The sequence below is a fragment of the Anguilla anguilla genome, chromosome 3, assembly GCF_013347855.1.
Source record: "Anguilla anguilla isolate fAngAng1 chromosome 3, fAngAng1.pri, whole genome shotgun sequence".
NCBI classification, from domain to species: Eukaryota; Metazoa; Chordata; class Actinopteri; order Anguilliformes; family Anguillidae; genus Anguilla; species Anguilla anguilla.
In genome coordinates, this window is record NC_049203.1 from 11,493,297 (window position 1) to 11,519,767 (window position 26,471).

At 50.8% G+C, this 26,471-nt stretch overlaps 2 protein-coding genes across 4 annotated transcripts in view; one reads left to right on the forward strand and one right to left on the reverse strand.

The window, feature by feature from the left end:
- macrod1 (mono-ADP ribosylhydrolase 1) overlaps positions 1 to 26,471 on the forward strand; it is a 77,102-nt gene that overhangs the window by 3,615 nt on the left and 47,016 nt on the right. The gene's annotated exons all lie outside the window — the stretch shown is intronic.
- Positions 12,291 to 26,471, reverse strand: part of LOC118224216 (leucine-rich repeat transmembrane protein FLRT1-like) — a 29,310-nt gene continuing 15,129 nt past the window's right edge. For both annotated transcript variants that reach the window (XM_035411494.1, XM_035411495.1), the window contains exons 2-3: positions 22,133 to 22,920; positions 12,291 to 17,301 (exon numbers count right to left, since the gene is read on the reverse strand). In XM_035411494.1, the coding sequence (XP_035267385.1) occupies positions 15,027 to 17,138 (2,112 nt within the window). In that variant the 5' untranslated portion in view covers positions 17,139 to 17,301; positions 22,133 to 22,920 and the 3' untranslated portion in view covers positions 12,291 to 15,026. The remainder of the gene's footprint in view (positions 17,302 to 22,132; positions 22,921 to 26,471) is intronic.

The following is a 26,471-nucleotide window of genomic DNA, read 5'->3' on the forward strand; positions in this document are numbered from 1 at the left end:
GACTGACATTTGTCAAGGGTGGAAAGTGCCCAGTGCTAATGAAGACATGTAGTAATCTTGTCCATATGTGAAATTTGTGGAGGCAACCTTGGCATTGCGCTGCCACAAAGTTGTTTATAATGGCATATAACATAATGTTAATATAACATATCATACTTTATTGATCCCCAGCGGGGAAATTCATCGTACCATCAGTGGCAGACATAAAAACGTTAAACACTGATATAACATCTATTGAAAAAATATAAAGGTTTCTATTGGCTGTCGGTCAGGACATGATGTTCCTCACATCCGCTGTGACTGGCTGACGTACATTCAGAGCTGTGTGGGGGTGTGGCCTTTTTGTAGTTTGATAGTTTTTAGTCTCAGGAGCAGATCACTCTAGTGCTGGACTCGGTCTCTGTGTGTGTTACTGTCTGCTGAGAGGAGGGGAGTGCTGGCTGAGAGTCTTTTTGTCGCTCACTGTCGAAACAGGTGGCGGTGAGGTGACAGCAGAGGTTGCTGGGTGCCACGGCAGGGTGTCTGTTAAACTTTCTCAAGCTGTTTTAATTAGCCGAGCCCTATTTCTTCACACGCTGACACTCGGGAAGCATCTGGTGATCTGTTTGGATGACAGTACTTTTGAAGAAAGAAGCACCTTTAGTACATGCCCTGGCATGCTCTATGCTCTAATGGGCACCTGCTCACTCTGTCTTGCTGCACTCTGTCCCTTTGCCAAAAAGGTGTCCAATGAAGCAGCAGCCTTCCTTGGGGCTCCTGTTTGTGAGAGTCCAACTCTGTGTAGATGGAGGGCATTGGGTCTCCTTTTAGTAAGAAGCAGTGGGGCCTTTTTGCCTCCTTAGACATATGGCCCATATATGTGTATTTTACTCATTTCCACTGTGGGTCTCTATGCAGCAGCATGAGCAGCACGATTGCACCATTGGTTCCCAGCGTGCAAACACAACTACACCTTCACACCATTCCCTCTCTCCCCGGCTGTGCTGGTGAAGACCGGGGAGGAGAGGGTGACAGGGCTGTTTGTGACCCTGCCTCAGTCGCGGGGGCTGGATGAGGGCTCAGACTGAGCTGCTGGGCCGCTCTGCTCGGCGCATGAGAACATGCTGTCTGGGGCTTCGGGGGGGTCGGTGTGCTGTCAACCAGGACAAGGCCTTGGCCATGAAGCAGCAGCGCTCGGAGCGCTCGGGGCCTCCACCGGAGGGTTGGCCCCGGTGTCAAACGTGTCAGCTGTCCTCCCCTTCCCCCCGTCCCCATAGGGGATCTGACGGAGTTGACCTCAGGAGGTCACACCGAACACACTGATGGCTTGTCAGCACACCAGACAGGAGACAGCTGTGGTGGCGGTAAAGGCTGGACAACAGTCGCGCCCACACCGCGGTTCTCATTCCGCCTCCATCTCAGTGTCAGTGGTCCTTATCTGCCCTGGACGTGAATGGCCGTTTTACTTTAGGCTTTAAAAACCCTCTGAAAGGTGCTACTGGGATTCCCCAGGATTTAAATCGCTTAATGTTTTATTCATCTGAGAGTCCCAGATTGGTTAAGCAGCATCATTTCCAGCTTAGGGTATCTGTAGGCAGTTTTAGTGACATATAAAGACACTGAGGAGGATTTGGACTCGATATGTGGCATTTATTAACTGGATTTTCCTGGACACATGGACACAGTTTTACTGCCAATTAGGCTGGCAAGTTGAACAGCAGGAAGTACACCCACAAGAACCATACACCCACAGTCCCCCTGTCTATGAATCTGGCGAATTTTGTCGCAAAATTGAAAAACGAATGAGGGAATTTCAGCTCTGCCCTCTCGCCGCTAATGGCCTGTGGTTTGAATTAGATGCAGCTCTCGTTTTTTTCACCACTAGATGGCAGCAGAGGCCACCTGTAATTACGTTGAACAGAATTAGCATTGCAGTCAGGGACACTTCTCAACCGTTCTCTTCACCTCTTATTCCTGCTTTTATTTATTGGCCCTCTAAAGGCCACCCGCTAGCGTAAAAATTCAGCTCTTGGACAGAATATCCGTAAATATGCATTACTAATGCTATCCATTGCAATAATAACATCTTTGCTTTTTTATCACAGTATTTTATCTCAGATAAATGACTCGCGGTTCGTGGTATAAGGAGATTTTTTCAAATAGCTTTTGTTTAGGCTTGATAATCATTTCTACCGAAGACACCAGAAAGACTTAGATGTTACATGTAATGGATTAATCCACAGCTGTTATTCTCATGCAGGGGGGTACGTGATGTGCTGCAGTTAGCAACACCAATCAGCAGGGGGCAACAGCGATTCCAGCAATAGAGGACTGGAGCACTGACCATGTTTCCTTTGTCCATATCTCTCTCTCTCTCTATGCTAGGCACATACCTTGTTGAGATACAAATGGAAAACAAGCACTGACAGGCACACTAGCGCACACTGGATGCATAGGCAGGTGTATGGTTATGTCAACCCACTCTGGCACTGGCAGAGATATCAAGATAGAAATGGTTGATAGCACTCAGTCTATTTTTTTGAGGTACAGAGATTATCCTAGGTTGTATAGCATATGTGCACACACACAAATACCCAGACACAATCCATCTACTCATGCTTTACACAAACATTCCTCTTCCTGTTGCCTGCACACATAGACACAGCGCGCACACACACACTCACACATACACACAGCTCTCACACACACACACACACAGACACACACACACACAGCACACACAGGCACGTACACACACACACACACACACACTCACAAAAGTGCTGTTTCTTTACAAGTCTGCCATGTGTGAGACAAATACATCTACAGATGTTTCATTGCTTTATTTTCAAAGTCTTCTTTGTCCTTTCTTCTGCAAGGCTTGAAAACACTGACCTTCCACCCTAAACCCCGCTGCAGTGGTTTCAGCCGCCTTTCATACTTTTCTGTTTTCAAATTTATATGATTATTCATCACCTTTTGTTGGTCCGGATCTGAGGATTTTTGGACAGCAGTCAGTATATTTATGAATATTGTGCTTTTGCATGTCTGTGCGAGCGAGCACATTTGTGTGTGGGTGCGTGCGTGCGTGCGTTTGTGTACGCGTGTGTATGTGTGTGTGTGTGTGTGTGTGTGTGTGTGTGTGTGTCTCGGGCTAATTGGCATTGGTTGAGTTTTGCTCCGTGAGAGAAGGCAGACAGGAGAAGGAGGGAGGGTAGGGATGTTGGGAAGGAAGAAAGGTAGCAGCAGCGAGAGAATAAATTGAAAGAAAGATGGGGGCAGAGGGAGAACTGAATAAAAGGCTTGTTAGCCAAGGGGACGCTGCACTCCCACTGGGTTTAATGAACACTGCTGCCCCCTCAGGTTCAGCTAACCTCCACACTCGGATCTGCCAGGGAGAGGTGTGTGTGCGTGTGCGCGTATGCGTGTGTGTGTGCGCGCGTGTGTGCGTGTGTGCGCGTGTTTGTGCGTGTGTGTATGTGTGTGTGTGACAGAGAGAGCGGTCAAATCGAGATTGCTCATATTGCATTGCCATGTAGGCACTGTTTTTGCTGCTGTGTGTGTGACAGTGCGTCACATGATATTGCATCACATGTGAAAGCGGAACATGTTCTGTACACTGTGACCAAAGCTGGCCCTGCAGTGCAGCTTCGCCCAGTGACAGGTGACCACGAGCGTACACAAATCTGGGGGTTGATTTCAGGTCATCTGCTGTGGTCTATGATCTCAATGTCCACAAGTATGGATTTGCAATGCATTTGCAAAATAAAGCTCAAGTTTCAGGAGGGGAAAAATTATATTTATGTACTAGCAAAAAAAATGTAATTATGTAAAATTTTCTATATAAAAATATAATAAAATTATACATATCCGTTAATAAACATCTTTTATATATATATATATATATTTATTTATATATGAAGGTATATATATTGGTTATTTATGTTTATATATAATTGCCTCAGGATTGGGATCAAAGGCTTTTTTTGTTGCTTTGAATTTTTCAAATTCTGATGGTTTTTCTTTAATAAGTGCAATAAGCTGACACATTTAACTTCTGTGGAAAAGGGGTCCCTCCTTGTAAAGGACTCTGGTGTAGAAGGCAGTGCCACCCACTGTTGTGTGTGCAAATAAAGGAAAAAAATCAATTCCTCGTGTAAATGAGCTTTGCAACTAACCGTGTGCCCCTCGAGAAACCGGTGTGAATTGCATCAAGAACAATTAGGAAATGTTGTGAAATTCCATGAGTGGAAGCATTTTACCTCGTCCTCGGACATTTTTTTGTTCTAGTGGAATCCTATTTTAATTTCAGTGTAAATTTCCGGTTAAATTTTCAGTGTAAACATTGTTCTTTTATTCACAATAGACACAGCAGGAAGCCACACATCACTTGATCAGCACTAATGATGATTATAATTAAGTGTTTGACTTGGGGAAAAACACATTTATGCGTGGTGTGTGTGATAAGGCTTCCTGTGCGATGGTAACATTGTGCTATTCACATGCCAGCATTCTATCTGTAGTGTCCTTTTTAAATTCTGCATCCCTCATTCGTACTTTTTCACTGGTTCCTAATTTCACAATCATATTTATAGATCCGTCATATCTTTGCGGAGTACTCTGGGAAATTGTGCCTGTTGTGCCTAGGACTGTACATGTTTCCCAAGCCCTGGTGACCAGCCACCACTTGTGGAGTCCAGATTTTATTCCGGTCTGTGGTGGTCTCTGCAACATGAAGGGCCACGGATATGACTGTTCCCAGCAAACTTACAGCGCCTAGTATTCCCAGGCGGCGTCCCATTCAAGTACTACCCAGGCCCGGGTCCTGGTTAGCTCTGGTCCGGTGGTTTTTCGTGACACGTGGGCGTCAGTGTAGTGTAATGGACAGGGAACCGGCCTTGTGAGGTTGCAGCCTCCATTCCCAGGTAGGGAGTGTTGATGTACCCTCAGGCTAGTTCCATAAGCATCCAGCTGTTAAAAACGCTGAAAGTCGCCCTGGATAAGAGCGTCTGCCGAACGCCAGTAACGTGACGTAATGACACTTGGCGTGCGTGGGGCGAGGGGTGAGCGGGTGTTTTCGGGGTGGAGTCCCCCGCGCGGCTCGGAGACGGCGGAGTTATGACTGCTAAACGGCAGAGCGCGTGCTGCGTGCTGCATGTTGCATGCGCTCCCCCGTGCCGTGCGCTGGGTGGGCTGTCGTGTGTCGCGTGTCAGGGAGAAACGAGGAGAGGATGTGCACAGAATGTCTGTGGGAGTGGGGTGGGGTGGGGTGGGGAGGGGGGAGGAGGAGGAGGAAGGGGAGGGGGGAGGAGGGGAAGTCAGTCACAGCTCGGTGCACAGCTAGATTGCCTGGAGAAGAGGAGACAGCACCGGGATAAAAAATGAAAGGGGGAGAGTGTAGAGACTGGGAGAGGGACGGAGAGGGAGAGGGAGAGAGAGAGAAAAGGAGCAAGAGGGGAGGGAAAGGAGCTTGGAGAGAGGCTGAGAATGGGGTGGAAAAGGAAGGGAGAATAGATGGAGAGAATGAGACCAATGCTGAATGGGAGTTAAGGGGCGGAGGGCGAGGGCGGGGGGGGGGGGGGGGGGGGGGCGGGAGCGTTTGAAGGGAGAAAGCCATTTTGCATGGCAGGCCATCGATGAATTTATCCCTGTAGTATTGATCGCTTGACTGGCCTGTCTGCGTGTACACGCGGCAGGATTAACAGACTGCCCCGCGGTAATTAATGGGCTTCATGTGATGGGGGGACAGGGCTGCAGTAAATTGGCACGTCCAGCAGCAGGGGGTGGAGCCGGGGGGGGGGGGGTTTTTGGGGGGGGGGGGGGCTCGCGTTCGGTCGGGATCTGGAACAGGAAGCGGGCGGACGGGGCGCGGATGCAGCCGGGGTCAATCGCGGGCCTGAAAACCCGCCGTCGCCCTGGAGCTAAGGTGCGGCCAGGCGCACCACGGCGGGGGGTGGAGGGTGGGGGGTGGGGGGGAGGGCGTCCCAAAATTGGGGCTGCTTACGTCCCGGAGCGACCTGTAAATTCGTGCCCGGGGGGCTGAGGTCGAAGCTCCTGTTTGTCAGAGTCAGAACCGCGGGGGCTGGTCTGAAAAGATTGATGGGAAGCCAGATCAAAGTTTAACGCCACGGAGGAGATAAATAAATCTTTTGGCGGAAGCGCGACCGAGCCGCACCGAGGGCGGACCCGGAAGGAGGGGGCGGGGGGGGGGGGTGCAGAACGGCAGTGGGGGGCGCGGGGTGGGGGGTGGGGGGTGGGGGGTTCCCAAAAGAAGTGGAGAGGGGAGAGAGAGAGGAGGGGGGGGGAGGAGGAGGAGGAGGAGAGGGCCGCGGAGTCGCGCTGGGGAGAAAAACGGCGTGTGAGAGCCGGAGACAGAAATGCAGACGCAGGCAGGGGCCGGACCTCCCCTGGCGGGGCGATCGATGCGCGCGGGGGCGGGGGGGAGGGCTGTTTGTGTTGTTCTCACTAAAGACGGGATTTACAGTAATCTAGCCCTTCCCCTCCCCTCTCTCACCACATTACTGCACTTGGCTCCTGGGCTCCCTCTATAAAACACAGTAAACATAAAAAGCCACAAGCACTTAAGATCTGTCCCGCGGATGGGGAGGAGAGGGTGAAACAGCCTTTTTACATCACTCAATCACTCCATCCTACCGAGACAGGGACCGGAAAGGGAAGAAGATGTACTGTCTCTAATTGGATAGTTGGTAAATACGTTGCCCAATTAATTGTACTTTGAGAGCCAAATGTTTGTGTGTGCGTGTCTGTGTGTGTGTGTGTGTAGGCGCACAAAAGCGGATGCAAGCAGCATCTGAGGATGTTTTTATGTGGGTGTGCAAAATACGTATGTGCCTGTATTCAGAACATGAAAAAGGCATTGACCACTTTTTTCAGGCTTTTGCTGCAATATCAGTTCTGAAATATATCCCGAAGAAAGCCTACGTCCATTTCATTCAGTGAGCATGAGTCACTCACCACCGAGCTGCTGTTCCAAAATCAGCAGAGCACAGTTTGTGAAGTTTAGTTTGAGGGTCGATCCGAAACCCTGCAGGAGCGCATGAAACCAGCACAGGACAGTATGGCAGGGGACAGTGTGCCCCTCCCTCCTGCTCAGGTGCACGGTAAAAGGTTCAGTGTTAAATTGACTCTTGCAGTGTACATGCGGTCCCTAGTGGACTCATATAAACTCTGTTAGAGAGTTTATATAGCTTTACTGTGTGAGGCCTCAGCCCCTTTACCTCAGTCTACCTGCTGTCAGCAGCAACGGGAGAAACAGCTGTTTTACCCAGCTGGAGCATTTCATAGGGGGAGGGGTCGGTAGGTATACAGAGAGAGTGTGTGTGTGTGTGTGCGTGTGCGTGCATGCGTATGTGCTTGTGTGTGTGCATGCATGTGTGTGTGACTATGCATGTGTGTGTGCGTGCATGTGTGCGTGTGTGACTATGCATGTGTGTGTGCGTGCATGTGTGCGTGTGTGCGCATGTGTGTGCGTGTGTATATGTGTGTGTGTGCATGTGTGTGTGCGTGCGTGTGTGCGCATGTGTGTGCGTGTGTATATGTGTGTGTGTGTGTGTATGTGTGTGTGTGCGTGTGTATATGTGTGTGTGTGCGTGTGTATGTGTGTGTGTGCGTGCATGTGTGCGCATGTGTATATGTATGTGTGTGTGCGTGCGTGTGTGTGTGCGTGTGCGTGTGTGTGTGCGTGTGTGCGCATGTGTGTGCGTGTGTATATGTGTGTGTGTGTGTGCGTGTGTACATGTGTGTGTATATGTGTGTGTGTGCATACATGCACGTGTACATGACAGATTCATACCCACCTGCAGCATCGTTCTCGGCTTTGTCTCCAGCGTACCGTGTAGTGCACACGCCTGGCTTCCATAACTGTACCCCCCACCCCTAGCCCACCCACGCCCCCCCACGCGCAGCACAGATAAGGATAATGCTCCGACACGGGTCCTCAGAGCGGCCGTGGAGAGAGAGAGAGATGAGAGATAAGAGCGGCTCCCTGTGACAGGCTGTGATAGAGAGAGAGAGAGAGAGAGAGAGAGAGAGAGACACTCTGCTCTTTACAGTCACTCCAGATAAATCCAGCGCGCATGTTTTTTTTATCGCGTGACAGCAGGAGACAAATCCAAAACGGCCGCAGAAATGCACCATCGTATCGCAGCGGCGATAAAAAAAAAAAAGCCCCAAAAGTGAAATGTACAGCAGTAGTGATAAAGCAAATGAGAAATGCTTGTATTACAGCTTGTGAATTTTTAATTGCTGGGACAGAGTGATGTATAATTTACATAGCTACTTAGTAACAATCAGCAAGAGACTGTGAAACATTGCCAAATGATATAATTATTTTGTCTATAGATGTACAAGTTTTAATTATTTATTTCTTGTTACTTTGCGAAAAAAAATTAAACTGGCAAAATATTGCTGCTCAGAATTGAGCAAAATTAGCAAATTTTACAAGAGGATGATTGCATCTCACGCAAATAATAAACATCATTTTTACTGTCTTTCATCTTGGAGTGCAGGAAGTCAGATTAGCAAAATCTTACTTTTTGCTGCACGTGCAGTATTTTATGACTAGCCGGCAAATTTGATAAGGTAGCGGCTGTTTACATGCCAAGAGAGATTACCAGTTGGTTTCTCTTCTTAATTGAATTAATTTGTGTTTAGGAATAGCGGGGAGAAACCGGCTGACCGTTGGGCGTGTGGAACATCTGAGACACGGACATTTTCTACTCCTGGCTTTCTGTCCTCTCGTGAAACAATGCTTAAAAAATGAAACCTGCTGTGGGAGTATAGCTGTTCAGCTCGATTTAAGCAGACAAATGCATTTGCGGTGGTAGCAGTGCCCTCACGATCGCAGATAGTAATCGTTAAGGAGAGTTGCCCTCTGAATCTGGGAAAGCTTCGAGGACTTGCAGTGCCGGTAACTAACTGTGTGCACTTCTGGAGCAGTCCTGAGGCAGAACTGTCACTGCTGATTTGTTCATTCTCGAAATGATACTCTCATAATGTATGCGTCAATGGGAACACGCACACACACACACACACACACACACACACACATCTACCTTCCTACCTACCAACCAGTAGTGGCATTTCCATGCAGAACCTGTCGGCCTCTTTGCTCCTTATTCTTTTTAGTTTGGACTTTGATAAGTTAGAAAAAAGGGAAAAGTCAGACAGCAAATCGGTCAGAATTGATGTCAGTAAACAAAACTAAACAAGACTGCAAAAAAGGGCAATTATTTCTCCTCTTGTTAAAAGGCCCCCCAAACTCCATTCAAGCCCTGCCCCTCCCTCTTGCTGTCTGTACTTAAGCTCAGATGGAGAAAGCTGGATCGTTAGCTCTCAATGAGACTAATTAGTTTAATTGCCTCACTGTGGCAATGCAGAAGGAGCCTCCCTGTTCATCAGATGAGACCCCCACCAGAAGGAGGGGGCGAGAGGGAGAGGGCGAGAAAGAAAGGAGGGGGGGGGGCCTCCCGTCTTCGGACTGCCAGTGCTCAGTTGTGGGTGTTCTTTCCTTGGCATGTTTGGTGGACCCCCTTACCCATGCCTTCTGATGTGCTCTATGGTCGAGGTGTCACAGCATTCGGCATCAACGTGCCCCGCCCTGCGCCTCTGCCCCGCCCTGCGCCTCTGCCCCGCCCTGCACCTCTGCCCCGCCCGGCTCTCAGCTGTGCTCTCTTTGGACTGGCAATGAATGTCCTTCTCATTGGGACGTTCCGCCAGTCTGTGTCCCTCTGTCCCTCTCTCTCTCTCTCCCCCCCCCTTCCCCTCTCTAGAACCCATTTCTCAGTGTGCCATCAAAAGCCCCCCAGCCCTGGATCCCATCCTGACTGTCCCTGACCTTATTTCTCTGTCCGTGCCACTCTTTGATGCCAGGAGGGGTGGGTGGCGGGGGGAGTCTGCATGTGGGCCCCCACACGCAAAGATGGTGTGTGTGAGGGTGTCTCTTCTGTTCCCGGGAAACAAGGCTTCTGAAATGACGCTCTAATTGTTTTTCCAAGGCTTATAGGATTTCCCCCGCCTTTCACATGGAAAATTCACATTCGACATCAAACTGTAGATTTGCATTTCAAAAAGCCCGTATTTGCATTAAATTGGGTGGAAGGAAGCCGTTTTAATCAAGGGAAATAGAGCCATACATAAAATCTGAGGACAGGACTGATGTATGTTTTTTTTTCTTCTTTTGGTGCATTTGTGAATGTGAGTGTGTGTGTGTGTGTGTGTGTGTGTGTGTACCAGAGCATGGCGTCACTGCATGTCTAACAGATCAGCGCAAGATATAGTTGTGTGTGTGTGTGTGTGTGTACAGGCGTGCGTGTGCAGGCGTGCGTGAGTGTGAGCGCACGCTTGTGTTTCTCGTTGTGAACAGGGGTGCGCAGCGGCGTACCTGTGCACGTGAGTGAGGTTGGGGATCAGTGCGGGCAGTTTGCGCCGATCGATGGCTTTGTGCGCGGCACGCGTGCGAGTATCAGCGCGTGCCGTCGCGAGAAACTGATGCGTCCGTCAGCCGTATGCGTGAGAGCAGCCGGCCGGCTTCGCGGGGGTGGTGGGGGGGATTACAGCGCATTTGGGGAGGGACTCTCAGGCGACCTTAATACCGCCGGAGCCCGCCTCACTCCGGCACGCGCTCGCCGATCCCCGCCCCCGCGCAGACCCCCTCGCGCGCCCCCCCCCCCAGCCCGGTCGCTCTCAGAAGGGCGCTCTTCCTCCCACGTGCGGTGTCCAGCGCCGTCTGAAGGACGCTAGCGCTAGGGCGCGTTCGCTGCGACCAGCTGAAGGACGCTAGCGCGAGGGCACGTTCGCGCGTGGGCTGCGACCAGCCGAAGGACGCACACCGTCACGCGCGAGCGGACCCGCTCCGGAGCCCGCTCTCGCCGAGCCCAGCTCAGGGGCCCTCAGACTGACTGGCTCCAGTCATAAACCGACACGTTCGAGTATCGCCACGCCCAAATGGAGTCGCACCAATCGAGATGAAGTGCACCCTCAGAAACACACGCAGCGCACCACGCCTCGACAGACGCTAGCTCACAGGCACGGTCGCTGGCGGTGGCGAGCTTGACCCGTGTCTCCGCAGCTGCGTTTCTGGAAGCCGGCCTCGTTTTCTTCCTCCCGCGCGAATCGGCGGCAGTTTGCGTTTCCTTCATCCCCGAATCCGACTCTATCTTTAAAAAGCTCCGTCTCCGTCGCACCCCGCTTCGCGCCTCCCTCTGCCACCTCCCGCTCTCAACAAACACACGACAGACATCAGACAGCCTTCGGCACACCTCTCCTTTAATCGCATAGAAAAAACAAAGAACAAAAGAAAAAGGAGAAGAAAAAAAAGGCCTTCAGACAAAATAATCATTCTGTGTCTTTCATTTACATCACAGAGTCCATTAGGGAGAGAGAAAATGCTTTGAAAGCAGAGACCTAGAAAAAAAGAGGCTGAAAAATCACGTTTGAAGGAAAGACACCAAAGACACATCAGAACGCGCGGCCGCCTCGGTCCCTGTCCTTCCCGCCTCCTCCGGGGAGCTGATTGGAGGAGACGCGGCAGGAAATGAAACGGGCCGCGGTACTTGCTGGACCTCCCCCCCCTCCCCCCCCCCGTGACCCCTGTCTGTTTAGCGGCATTAGCTTGCGGCGGCCTAGCGCCTCGTCAGTCTACCCAGAGCCCACACTACTGCATCTACTCATAAAAAATGGAGTTAGTAACAGGCACATATGCTCACGCCCTCTTCCAGTCTGGAGGGGGGTGACAAAGGGCACGGGGGGGGGGGTGGGGGGTGGGGAGGGGGCGTTATGGATGGCGCAACAGTCACATTCACCCATTGCGCTTGAATAATAACTCTCCCAGGCCACACTTTACAGTTATCGGCAAGCAGCTTGAGGTCCTTCTCTCCGCTGCGTCTTATCCTCTCACCCAGACTGCACTGGTGAGGAACAATTCACCAGTGTGAATAGGTTTTATAAACACAGGCCGTTATAATCCCGTTGCATTAGCATGTCCGATTGTTGCGAGTGCTACATTGGCACGGTGCAGTCAGCACTAGTCTGTCTCTTTACTTTTTTCTTTTTTTCCCCCCCAAACAATTTCAAGGGTTTTGTTGTAGAGGCAAAATTGAAAAAGGACCATTATGCTCTTTTGCTTTCACAGGCAGAGCTCTTGATTCCAGGGCTTTAAAAAAAAGTATATAGACAGAGGCCTGCTGAGAACGAGCAGTGACATCTGTGCAAACGCGCGGCAGGTGGAATTACCACAGACGAGAGATTACAGGGACAATGAGGAATTTAACCTGCGCGAGAATTCAAAAAAGAAGAAGAATGTGCGTCCCTGGAGATTAGACACGCAAACTGGGCCCTGCGAGCTTGAACAGGGAGCAGAAGCACGCTGTGTTTTAGGGGAGGGTGTGAGGGATACAGTGTGCCAGAGTCACCGGCGTTTAGGATCAGCGGTGTAACCTTTTCCGCCCGCTGTTCCTTTAAAATCCGGAATGGAAACAAAATGGAGGCCGCAGCCTTTCCCTCTGGGCATGGGTATTATTCTCAGAAATCCTTACTTTGGCAAAAGGTGATATTACATTTTTTGTTGTAATAGGTTTAAGGACTGTGCTTGATGAAAGGGAAATCCCTCATATTGGCAGATCGGAGTAACAGGTACACACTAAGCTCGGGTTTTGTCATTTGTCCAAACGGAAAATTACTTTGTACTCTGAAAGGCATTAACACTTCATTTATAACTAGGTCTGTTTTTGCCAGAAGTACATATTTACAAGCGGGCGGTGTTAGATGTGCTCTACACACAGTCAATGGCCACAGATTGTCACTTGGTTCAGTTAAGAGTGACATTGTACTTACAGAGGCTAACGTTGCTGGGCAACAGCCACATAACTACAACGGAGCAGACAGGTTCCACCTGGGAAATCCTGGATCATCTTGTTTTTTTGAAGAACGGCGGTTCCTGGGATCTTGAGCTGCACGCCGCCAAGTTGTCGTTACCGGACGGCAACGGAGGACATGCGTGATACCGAAAATATACTGTACTGCAAGTACATAGACCCACACATTACACAACAGGTTTTTTTGAGGGATAGTTTTAATAAGCAGCTCTCTTGAAATATTGCACATGAATCAAGTGCAGCCAGTATAAGTTTGCATGATACAATATCGTGTTAAATATGAATTTTTCCAAGTGTAAAAACAACCCTATTTTGCATTAATGCCTTTCAGTTTATAATGGGTGCCAGCAAGGAGGAGAACTTCCTTTTCTGTCAAATGAAACATTTACAAATGCGTGTTGGCTGTGAATTGCATTAGGGATGTCTGCTCGACTGATGGACTGCCTGCTGCGGAGTTACACTACAGCGGTACAGAGCAGGCAGCGGGCTTTGCAGCGTGGAGTTTCAAACGCTCGCGTACGAGAGTGCTGCACCTGTGCCGTTTGTCTTTCTCCCTTAGTTTTCCTCTTTTTTTTTTTGCGCTCGGCCATTTTGTCAGTCTTTGCCTCTCCCCATTTCATGCTTTCGCCGCTTCGTCAATATGAGCTGGTGATGAGGGGGAAAAAGGGCAGATTGTCCTAAAAGCGTGTTACAAACCGATCACAAAAAAAGCCAGAATTCTGCCCTCCCCAGCCGCCCACCCACCCACCCACCCCAAATTACCTCAAGTGTAAGGGTCCACAGTGTTGCGGTTTGGTTAATCCCTGATTTTCATGGAATTTTCAACCCCCGTTCCCCACGTCCACCACCAACCACTAGCTTTTAATTTCAACGCCAGGGCTAGACTGTAGCTAAGTCACAGGCCATTTTGTTTGTGTGTCAAGGTTGTTACATGGCGTTTAGCTTTTGTTAAAGGTATCCTTGGCGACCGTGTTCATCGACCCTCCCACGGTAACATTCGCACCCTTCGTGACCTTTTTGCGTGGGGTTCGTTCTCCGATGACAACACGGGTCCTTGTTTTGATTGTCATTACATCTTTGTTGTTCTGCCATTTCGGGTGATTTTACAGCAGTGGCTCTCCTGTCCTCGCACGCCTGGGCTCGGGATTGTGTAGAGCACTGCGGAAATCAGAGGAGGTCTGGGATTTTCAAATGTTGAGGCGAACCATTTTTAGATTACTTGCGTTTCAAATATTAAAAACGTAACAAAATTGTTAATCTGGGCTGTGTAGTGAAACCACGCTGGAAACGAACAGCTACCCACTTTGGGATTTGAATAATAAAACCGTCTCGCTTTCTTTTCCGTTTTTCCTAAATCTGGATGTGTACTTAACAAGCCTTGTTTTGTTTTGGGGCACAATAGATTTCTTGCATGTGCGAAACATCACCCCCCCCACACACCCCCCCCACACACACACACACACTTCCCCCGTCGCCTTTCCTTCGTTAAAAAGAAACCCAACGGCAATTTGGGCCTCTTCATTGTCAAACCTGTCATCACCGCTGTCAACTCCTCAGACAGGAACAAAGACATTTTCCCAACTTACAAAGGAAATAAAAAAAAGGGCAAGCCAAACTGGAAAGACAGAACTAAGCCTAAAAACAAAGAATCCTCTTCTTTTTTTTTTTTTTTTTAAAGTGTGACATTCTGTGTTCTCTATCAGATTTGACCACAGAACTCGGTTGTATAGCTCTATTCTATGTACACCTGGTTCCCTCAGCACTCGGGAGTGAAGCCCCCCTGCGAGCCTGCACTGATTTTCATTCCAGCCAATCTGTTGGCAGTTATCTGCCGAACCCCCAGGAGCCATCGTAAGCGAGCTGTTTAAGTGGGGGGCGGGGGGGGTGAAATGCTGTAAAGACGTCTATAGGTATTTTAAGGTGAAAAATGTGCTTTGCCAACACCTTCATTGACATTGCTGGCTTTTCTAGCGATTTTTCAGCAGGGGGTTGCAAGTTTGATCTAGGCGGGGGTAGCCCTTTCCTTGTTACGGTCGACCTTGCCGAATAACCGATGGGGCGGAATGGAAATCAGCTGGCAGACGGGGGTGCTTTGGAACCAGGGCCGAAAAGCCTACGTCAACAGAGAGCACTGGGAGCAGCCCGGGGGCCGCATCACGTGTAGGAGTAGTCTATGTCTGGGATGCCGCCTTCCCGGTAGCCGCGGTTGGTGCCGTAGCCGGCGTTGGCTATGTGGTGCTGGGTGCTCTTGTACAGGCTGGTGCCGTTGGAAGGGAAGATGGTGTGGATGACGTAGTCCTCGCGGGGCTTTGGCCGGAGCGGCTGCTGGGCAGCCATGGGGGTCATCTGGAAGCCAGGACCCCGGATCTCCAGGATGGAGGTGTCTTTCTTGGTGCCCGACTCGACGTAGTCATCGTAGTGCTTGCCCGCGCGGGACCCGGCGCCGCCGCCGCCCCCCCGGCTGTAGGTGGCCTGTTCCCGGCTGGAGAGGTACCCGGCGCGGTGCCCGTACCAGCAGAAAATGCCGAAGATGAGGGCCAGGGACACCAGGGCCGTGGCCCCGCCGATGATCCCCGCCAGCGGGAGGGCGGTCAGCTGCTCGGAGCCCCGGTCCTCGTCCTCGTCCGAGCCGGGCTGCCCGGCGTCCGAGGTCTCCGTCTTGGCGCACACGGGGGTCTCGTCCAAGTCTGTGCCGGCGCCGCCCTTGGCCCCGCCCCCGGCCAGCGGCACCATGCAGATGATGTAGCTGGAGCGCGGCTGCAGCGCGGTCAGCAGGTACTCGCGCCGATCGCCCGGCACCAGCGTCTCCGTGATGGAGCCCACGGCGGGGCTGGTGCCCAGCCGCAGCCAGCTGAGCCGGAAGGAGGGGGCGGGCTGCGGGGCGCGCCAGGTGATGTGGATGGTGTCCGGCGTGAGGGGCTTCACTTTGAGCACCAGCGTCTTGCCCACCCCGCTGGCCCCCAGGGGGTAGTCCTGACCCGAGTCGGGGAGCCTCAGCCCCGGCCGCTTGGATCTGAGCGTGAACAGGGAGCCCTGGGGTGGGGGGAGGGTGGTCACGATGACCGGCGGACCCCCACCTCTGTCCCTGCCCCCAACACCGCCACCAACACCGCCACCACCACCGCCGCCGCCACCTCCTCCCCCGCCGTCGCACTCCTCCATCTGGCCGGTGAGGTCCCTGAGGGCCATGCCGCGCACCCGCTCGGGCGCCTGGCAGCTGAGCCCGCGCACGGTGACCGAGGACCCCCGGCTGCGCAGCCAGTCGTGCAGCCAGCGCAGGTTGCAGCCGCAGTACCAGGGGTTCCCCCGCACCAGCAGCTGCGCCAGGCTGTCCAGGTCCCGGAACAGGCCGCGCGGCAGGGTGGTCAGGTTGTTGCCCGACAGGTCCAGCTTCTGCAGCCGCCGCATGCCGTCCAGGGCGCCCCGGGGCACGTGCGCCAGCGCGTTCTCCTGCAGGTAGAGGCGCTGCAGGTGGGCGGCCGGCAGGTTGACCGGGGGCGTCTGGAGGGAGTTGCGCACCAGCGAGAGCTCGGTCAGGTTGGACAGGCGGGAGAAGGTGTCGTCGGCGATGCGCTGGTTGGCCAGCAGGTTGCCGTCCAGCACCAGGCGGCGCAGCGCGGACAGCCCGCGGAAGGCGTGCGTGGGGATGGTGGAGATGCGGTTGTCGTCCAGCCGCAGCTCCTCCAGCGAGGACGGCAGGCCGGACGGGATGCTGGACAGGTGGTTCCGCGAGAGGAAGAGCAGGCGGAGCCGCGGGTTGTCGGCGAAGGCCTGGTCCTCGATGCTCACCGTGGAGACGGAGTTGTCGTCCAGGTGCAGCTTCTCCAGCAGGGGCAGCCGGGCCAGCGCGGACCGCGGCAGGCTGCGTATGTTGTTGTCCTGCAGGTGGAGCTCGCGCAGCGACGGCGGCAGGTGCATGGGGAAATCGTCCAGCTCGTTGTCGTACAGGTAGACCACCTTCACCGTCAGCCGCCGCTCCAGTGAGGTGGGCAGGCCGGCGTTGTCGATGCGGTTGTTCTGCAGGTAGAGCACGGCGGCGGAGAAGGGCAGCGGCGGTATGACGCTCAGCCCGCGGTCGTTGCAGTAGACGAAGCCCTCGTCGCAGCGGCACGCCGTGGGGCACGCCACGTCGCCCTCCGCCTCCTGGAGGGCCTCCGCCGCCGCCGCCGCCGCCGCCGCCAGCTCCAGCATCTCGGCCAGCAGCGTCAGGCACAGCAGCAGCAGGAAGAGCCAATCCCGGAGCTCGGCCACGCCCTCAGGAGCCATGGCGACGACTGGGACCCTTCACCCCCTCTCGCTGCGCTTCCTTTTTTCCGGGTTGCCCCCACCCCCTCGCTCTGCTGGGTGGGGCAACGCTGACCCGGGATGCTGTGGACCGGTCCGTTCGGAGGACCGCGTTCCCGTCTGTGTGCGCGTGCGCCTCACGCCCCTGTGGGGAAGAAGGGAGGGGGAGAGGAACGTGAGACGGTACCCTGGCTGACTGAGTCAACACTGCAGTACGGGGCAGGGCAACTGCAGCACCTGGAGGCTCAGATTCCTATTGACATTCATGTCATGTCCTAATTACCTAATTGCTTTTGAACTCATTATTTTGGTCAGAATTCAAATTAGCTGCCCTAATCCTTTCTGCTCCCAGCCAATTCACTATTAATGCTGCGGTTTGCACACACGCTCGAGAGTGTGTGTGTGTGTGTGTTTGTGTGTGGGTATGTGTGTGTGTGGGTGTGTGTGTGTGTGTGTGTGTGTGTGCGCGTGTCGTTACGGATGACCCTATGACACTGCTTATGTGGGCAGTGTGTAACATTAGCGTGCTTTGCAGACAGTGGGGGAAGTGGCGGGCTTGTGTGAGAGATTGAACGAGCGGGCAAATGATTCTCAAGCAGCAAGGATTATTTGGGTCACTCCTTTCAAGCGAGACACAGAGGGAAAGAGAGAGTGATGGTGGGAGAGAAAGGGGGAGAGAGCAACAGAGGAGGGGATGATAAAACGTATCGAAATTCTCAGCGTTAAGCAGGCGTTGGGCAGAATACCACACACTCATTCCCTCACACTTGCACCAGCCCCACCCATTGTTCATCCTTAAAGAAACTATCCTGCTCCTATTGTTACTACATAAACATACATTACATAGTGCTACTCAGACTTGTGTTCGGGTCTTTGTTGAAGTAATACAGATACTATACACAGTAGGTACAGTTTACTACCTGTCAGAGGGAGCAATTTGATTTTGAGTTCTAGTATTGCATTCGGTTTTTATCACCGTTTACCAATTTGTTTCCATTAGTTATAGAATGGGGAGACATAGCTCAGGAGGTAAGACCGATTGTCTGGCAGTCGGAGGGTTGCCGGTTCAAACCCCGCCCTGGGCATGTCGAAGTGTCATTGAGCAAGACACCTAACTCCTAACTGTTCTGGCGAATGAGAGGCATCAATTGTAAAGCGCTTTGGATAAAAGCGCTATATAAATGCAGTCCATTTACCATAGAATGTTGTATTTTTGTGTTATTTTCACACACTCCAGTTGTAGTTAAAGTGACAATTTAACAAACCACTTTAAAGATCTTGCCGTTCTTAATTTGCTTGTCCAGTCTTGTTTTATCTGCAGTTTTAATCTTGTGTTTATTTTATGCAGCATGATGCATTCAAATTCTGTCCGTTTCGCAAATACGGCAACTGAACAAACAAACAAGCTAATGGAGCATTAAATTGAAGCTCCTTATTTATTCAAGTCTATGTACATCTGGCTATTTCCATTCCTTTCATTTTTGGTTTCCTTAAAACATTGACATTTATTATTTCTAATGTGGCCCTGAGTCTGACCTGTCTGGAAGAGACCATGATTTATCACCAGGATATGGCTATATTGTCAACTTAGGAATTAATAATCCTATCAGGTTCAAACAGAATTGATCCTTATGGTGAAAGAGGGGAGGATAGAGGTCAAACTGTAAGAAAAAAAACATGATTGAATATCTTTGAAGAGAAATTGCATCTTGATTGTGTAAATGGGAGGGTGTGATATGCTCTCCCAAAAACAGCCTCATTTACATGCTGGAACACTAAGGAGGAGGAGTGAGGAGTGAGCTCGTCCGCTGCTCCTGAAATTGCCTGCGTGTGCAGAGATATTGGAGTCTGTGCCCCCTGGACCTCCGGGCTGCAGCTGCGGTGGAAGGGTTAATGCGTTTGGATCAGCGCGCGGGCAGGCAGACATTGCGACCGGCTCCACCACGGGGCTGCAGAGACTGTCGCCTCGGGCGGCGTATGCAAAGCTGCTCTTCAGCCACTCGCCTCCCATGCAAAACTAATAGGACACGCCAGTATTGGAAACTGTGGGGCGGCAAACGGCAACATTTATTTACAGCCGGCAGCAGGGCCTGTTGGGAGGCCTGAGTTTGCCTGTATGTATGGCATGTTGCTGTATTTAAATGCTTTGGCAGCGGCGGTTAGACTTTTCCATGCCAGTGGCTGGACCGGGTGAGGCGGAAACGGAGACCGGATCTAGGGGAGAGTGGGAACCGGCGATGAGAAGGACCCCAGAAAGTGGGGAATTTGAGAGGGGATAAATGAAGCAGGAAGGAAATCGATTCAAGCGAAACAGAATTTTCACTCCGAAAAAACACATTGCGCGGCAGTCTAAAGTTTACTTGTCCTCTTTAATTTGGCTCAGCTGACTGGAATCTGCAGAGTTCACACTGGGCTGCATCAGAGTTTGATTATATCTGAAAAGTCATCACTAATGATTTGATGTTAATTAAGTTCCCCTCAAGAACCAAGTAATACTGTCAGTTGAAGGGCAAGGGTACCCCCATGTTTGAAAACCAACTAAGCACTAGGACAGATTGCTGTATTCCGAGGCGCAACAGATTTGTTTGGTTGTTTAAGCAATCTAAAAAGAGATTTCTAAAAGCGGCCAAATTATGCCAATTTAAGAAAATCCAAGTATTTATAACCCCGCCAATATTTCTTGGAATTCCGTATTCAGACGCAGGCAAATGGGCAGACAAAAAGTATTTTATTATACTTATAAGCATTACACCTGAAAATTCAAATTATTAAAATAATTCCGATGGTCGTCCAAAAATGATTGCGGCTGTTGGATTTGTTGCGCAATAAGCAATAAATACGGTTTTTTACTTTTCTATACATTTTGGCCTTGAAGAGTGAGGCATTACTCTATCCTAGTTTAAACTGCACTTGCAATCAATTGCATTAACATTCATGTTTGAGGTAAAATGGGGTTCGGATATAAGATTTAATGTATAACCTATTCTAGTATATTGAAACATGGAAATGTTTTGGCACGTCTAGATTTGGCATATTTAAACAAATGGCTCAACAATTTAGCATTACAATATTCAGACTGACTTATTTTTATTTTAGTGTTATATTCGAGGAATAAAATCAATCGGGATTATGTGAGGAGTAATTGTTAATCCATAGGCCTATATGTAAAATTTTGTGTATGCATTATAATTCACAGGGTCGACTAATTTCTTACAAAACAGTTGTTCTGTAATTGGCTATACTTGCAAACGCTATAAAAACATATTATTTTTTAAAACAACCCACGTTTTTATAATGCATTTAATTAAGTTGGAAATTATATAAAAAGTCACGTGTTTATCCTACCCAAATAACGCTCTGTTGTTATTCCAGTTTTCGAAAAGCAACTTCCACCTATCGTCCTTATTGTGGTCCGGCAGTTAAATTGTATAGAAAAAATCACATCTTCCCAGAAACAACGTAATCCAATTAAATCGAAATCCCGATGTATCCTTCAATAAAAGAGGAAAAAAATCCACAGAAGAGGTAAACGTTCAATCTGCTATATTCACGTCGGACATGCATACCGTAGTTATGTGTTTCGAAGTGGTGTTTGACCTCTTTTCTCGGTTTTTGCGTGTTTGGGTTGATGATGCTGAGTGGACGCAAATTGCTGTTCTCTGCTGAGCTTCTCCGCCCCCGTCATCTATCCGCCGTTCTGCCCCACTCCCGCGCAGTAGTCATCTCACTCTTACATATCGGCTTTCCCTGGATCGCTCTACTTGCTCGTCTAAACGGTTTCGGTTTGCTTTTGCTTTTGCTCTAAGCATACCATTCGATGCGTCCGTATTTCGTAAGTGCCAAACAGAGGGTCTCAGGGGATTTCTCATGGTCCATCCACAACCTTTCAAACTTTCACCGTTATTATCTGAGTAGTAATCGTAGATAAACCCATAACTTTAAGTTCAACCGAGGCTCAAGTTGAACTGCGTTGAATTGCCATTTAAAATGATATTATAATGATTTTTTAAAAATCGCACAGATGGAGTTTTAATTTTTTTAAGCCTTGAGGATTCATCGATAGACAAAAAATAAATCTTGAATGAACTGGGACTTTAGCTATCTATTTTTTTTTTTTTTGTTGTCCTTAACAAATACTTGAACTGACAACCCAACAGATGCTTCACCATTCAGCACATGACACAGTTTGGAGGTTCAGTCATCAATTTATGTTTAGGCACCATCATTTGTCTGCTTTGTGTATTTCCCCATTTGACCACAGACCCATGGCAAACAAAATCAAATTGAATTGATGATGTGTGCTCTCCTAGTCCAGACTGCTCGCTCTTACTCTACTCGCTCTGAATGGGTGAAGAGGAGGTTTTTTAGTTACTCTGAGCTTCTCGTAGGATTCCCTAGCCTCCACGTGTCTTTCTTTGTTCATTTTTGAGCCTGCCCCTCCACACCTTAGTCTTTCAATTAGTCTTTATTCTCATCCCCTTCTTTTTCTTTTCATAATTTCCTCCAATTCGCAATTGCTTTTGTTCCGTTCCTAATCTGTACACTTGTGCCTTTTCCTGTGTGCAAGATAACAGTTCCCTTGTCTGTGCTTATTTTTGTCTCTTTAAACCATTCTTTCTAATCTATTTCTCATGTCTGTTCCCCTTAGTTCATTCTCATTTTTCTTTGTTCATCTTCTTTTTTTTTTTGCCTGTCTGTCTCTTGTTCTCTCTCCTCGCTGTCTTTGCTTTTCGCCGGCGCGTCTCGTGTTCCCGCCGGTTTTACTCGCGTCTCTCGCCCACTCGCTAAGGAAGCCCGAGTCTTCTGAACTCTGCACCTAAAGCGATGTTTAAAGATAAAAATGCATTATGAGGAGAATGAAGCGGGCACAGGAAAACAGGGACGGCTGAATTCAGCCGGGGGGGGGGGGCGGGCCGGAGCGCTGGGGCCCCCCCGGTTTCCGTCGGCCTTGCCGACAGGCCCCGCTGCTCCCTTACCAGTCAGCAGAACCGGGCTCTCCGGCTGTCTCTCGGCCTGTCAGCCCGATTCCTCTGGGGGTCTGTTTTTGGGGTCCAGACGAACGCTCAGGGGCTCGGAGCTCCCGGGCTGGTCTGTTTCGGGGTGTCGGCAAGTGTCCGGGTTCGATCCAGGGGTGGCGCGGGAGACTCGCTCACTGGCTGAAGCATGGCATCCGGGTGTTTTTTTTGTTTTTCCGGTTCACCCCATCAGGGCCGCCGTCGCCATCCCTGCGGCTAGCTCCCTGGACGTCTGCGCCCCGCTCAAACTCGGCACCCGCAGAACAGACAGCTGCATTCCCCCCGTTTCCCCCACATCCAGCGAATCAAAGGGCGAAGCGAAAAATGGATACGGCTGTAATCTTTAATTAATAAAGGCTGGTATAACTTTGGAGGGTTGTTTCAGGTTAGCTGATTAAATATGGAGCGATTCAGTTATGAGGGAGTTCATACAATTTGTCCTAAACTACTTCCTCTCTCCCCTAATTCCATGCAAGTGGTTCTGTTCACTGTTGTAGGGAAAACCTCTTCCCCAGCTTGTGGTTGGAAGATAATTTTTCGAATTGTTCCACTTGAAGCCGATACTCCCAGATGAGCTTGAACATTTACAGTTTGACACTTTGTCTGCTTGAATGGACAGCTGCCAATCCACGGGTTTCTCAGAAGGTCCTTGGACTTGTAATGTGGCAGTTAGTGAGAGAGGACCCTCGGTGCTCCACTTCCACGCATTGCCTTTTTAAAAAAGAAAATCACATCCAGACAGCGCCACCCTGTGGAGGAAAGAGTGAAAGCAATATGAGTGTGGAGGGCTTTGCGGTTCGATATGCAAGAACAACAGATGAGCTTGAGCAGTCGGTGACGTGCATTCTAACCCCCCCCTGCCCCCCCCCCCCCCATCTCCCCCGTAAAAGATGATCATCGTAAACGCTGGCCATTACCATTCTGCCTCAGAAAGACATCATTGCTGACTTCCGCCGATGACATTCTGGGGATGTTTCCCCCCCCCCCCCCCCAAACACAGCTGATTTACACCAAGGAGCCTAATATTAAATGTCTCCTTAGCGCAATCACCAGGCAGCTTTATTATTCTTCCCCAGCAGAATCTGTGCCCAGGAACCCCCCGTGATATCTGATAAATAACTGGCTGCGCAGACAATACTGATGAAGCTGAAATGATTCGCGGGAGACGACGGCCGGGCGAAGACGCCGAATCCCTTTCAATAAAGCCGTCCTCCTCCGGAGGGGCGCGCAGACTCGTATCCAGCGGGGGGGACGTTGGGAGCAGGATAACCCAGCAACGGTAATTAGCACACATCATCTCATCCCGCGAAATAATCCTGCAGAATTCCTCTCTCCGTTCCGGCAGCGCACCCCGCCCGTCCTTCGCGGGTGCACGGGTACGAGGGGCCGCGGATTTAAGGAAGGACTCGGTCGCGTATTTTTACGTCCGGCGCGCGATCCCTGTGACCCGGAAGGGAAATGAATCTCGCCGCACGTTCCCACAGACAGGAAGAGGGGCCTGTAGGACAGCCGCGTGTGTTCGACACCAGTGGGAGAGGAAGCAGAGTGTGCCGTGTATACAAAAAAGGATTCCTCTCTCCCTCCCAGCTTCCATTTCTCAACCCACCCGACCCACCACCATCTCAATCCAGTGGTCTTCAATCTCTCTCTTTCTCCTTCTCTCACCCTAGCTCTCCCTCACCTGCTCTCTCTCCCTCTCCCTCACTCACTTGCTTACTCTCTCTCTCTCTCTCTTTCTCTCTCTCTCAATCACTCACTCACTTTCTACCTCTCTCACTCGCTCTCTCTCTCTCACTTTCTTCCTCTATCTCGTGCTCTCGCTCTCCATCTCTTTTCTATCTCTCCTGGTCTCTCCACGTCCTTCTCTGTATATTTCCGCACGCTTTTTGAGTAGCTCTTTAATAAGAGCAGCTTAATGGCTTTTCTGACATGACCTGTCACTGGGGAACATGTTTCAGAAGACATTGAATGATACGTGCTCATAATGCACTTCAGAGGACATTTCACACCTTTTTCTATCTTATCCCGACTGCAAACGGGCCAAGGGTGAACACAGTTCACAAGGTCAACAGCCAGCCCCTTTGTACGGGTGAATAAATGTTATTTCTGGGGGCACAGTGTGGGGAGCTTTATTTGTCAGCAAAACAAATTTGATTTAGCCTAAGGAGTACTGTAAAGATTACAGCTGAGTGGACTGCCTGCGAGCGTGCGAGCGTGCGAGTGTGTGAGTGTGCGAATGTGCATGCGTGTGCACATCAGCTTGCGTGTGCGAGTGTGTGTGCGTGCGTCTGTGTGTCAAACTGTTTAACTACCCAGCACACGTACCCTCCCCATCTCAGCCTTTCAATTTCTCATTTAGGGAGGGAGAGCAGGAGAAAGAGAGAGGCAGATGGAGGGAAGAGGGAGGGGCAATGGAAGGAGATTTATGAACCAATTGGAATGTAATTTGGAGGCAGAAATTACTGTCAGACCGAGCAAGGTTTAAATTCACTGGAGCCTGAATTCGCACACGACGACCGACTGACCAGCCGACAGACTAGCGTGCTGGACAGTTTGCATTACCGTTTCCTGAGTGCGTGTGCCTTTTTGTTCCGGTGTGTGTGTGTGTGTGTATATATTTGTATGTGTGTGCTTGTGCACACCTTCTGTTTCTGTGTTAGGTGTGACTGGTGCATGTAGGGTGATGTGTGCACCCTGGTGTTTGTGTGTGTGTGTGTATGTATATATTTGTGTGTATGTGCATGTGCACGCCTTCTGTTTGTATGTGCAAGTGGGTGGCCTTTGTGTATGCCTTGTGTATGTTTGTGTGGGTGTGTTTGTGTGTTAGGTGTGACTGGTGCATGTAGGGTGATATGTGCACCCTGGTGTGTATGTGTGCGTGCGTATGTGCTTGTGCACACCTTCTGTTTGTATGTGCAAGTGGGTGGCCTTTGTGTATGTTTGTGTGGGTGTGTTTGTGTGTTAGGTGTGACTGGTGCATGTAGGGTGATGTGTGCACCCTGGTGTTTATGTGTGCGTGTGTGTGTGTGTGTGTGTGTGTGTGTGTGTGTGTGTGTGTGGCCGTACGTGTGTGTGTGTGTGCGTGTGCGTGCGTGCGTGTGTGTGTGTGTGTGTGTGCGTACGTGTGTGAGCCGAGCACATCTGCATCTATCTCTGTGTGTCGGCAAGTAACGGCTGCCCCGAGACAGCGAGTCAACAGCAGGCAGTAAAATGTGAAGATGTGCCGGTTTTATAGCCGAGTGTTTATTAGCTTGTTCTATTATCAAAATAAGTCATACGCTCTAACTGTACCTCCCCCTCCCCGTGATCTCTCCCGGAGAACGTATCCTTATCCTCAGGTTCACCCGCGGCGTCCGGCTCCCTGTTCTCAGCGGGGGAACGGTCGGGCTACAATTAAAAAAGCCGGCTTTGGGAGGAAGCGGAGAAAATGGCCCCCGCAGGTTTGGAGAGATGCGCTCACAGCGTTTTGCGAGACGGCGGGCACGTTTTTTTTTTTTTGTTTGTTTTTTTTGTGCAGGCGCAGCGGAACTCTCGCCGCGGTCCGAGCGATGCGCCACGTCACACGTCACACGCCCCCCCCGCTGAGCAACGAATCCGCTCCGCCCGCGTTCCCCCACGGACACGCCCCGTCACCGTGCCTCCCCCCCCCCCCCTTCGGTACGATTCGCCGGCCTCCGAGCCCTCGCCACGCGGGGCGGGGGGGGGGTGGGTGGGGTCAGGTTTCCGCGGGTCATGTTTGCTCAGGTGACGGAGGTGTCATTTCCACCCGGGTGGAGGGTGGCGGAGCACGCTGGGGCGCGACGCGCCGCGGGGCCTAATCACGCTCGCTCAGAGGCGCGGAGCACGCCGCACGCCGCACGCGCTCGCGGTGACTGACAGGCTCGGAATAAGCAGAGCCCGCTAAATAATTCACTAAATAAAGCCAGTTTTGTCAATACGTACGCTGAATAATTTATTTTAAGAGCAAATGAATGATTAATTCACAAATGTGAGAAAAGACATTTTATGTCAGGCATAAGAGAGCAAGTAGAGAACATTTGTTTTGTGCATCTTCGGCACATGCGTCTACCTGCACTGTGCTGCTGCACGATGTTTTCTCTCTCCGCACAGCGAGGAACGGCCTTGAGGAGGGAGGGACCCGCCTGCTAGCGCATTTGTTTGAGTTCCCAGCTTTGAGCACACAATGCAGCCCATCGCCCCAGGCTTCCGGCTGTAGAGCCGGAGAAATGGATGGGGCTATTTACCCTTCAGTGGGCGTCCTGTCCGGTTCGCACACTTTGGGCCTGATTTACCGAGACCT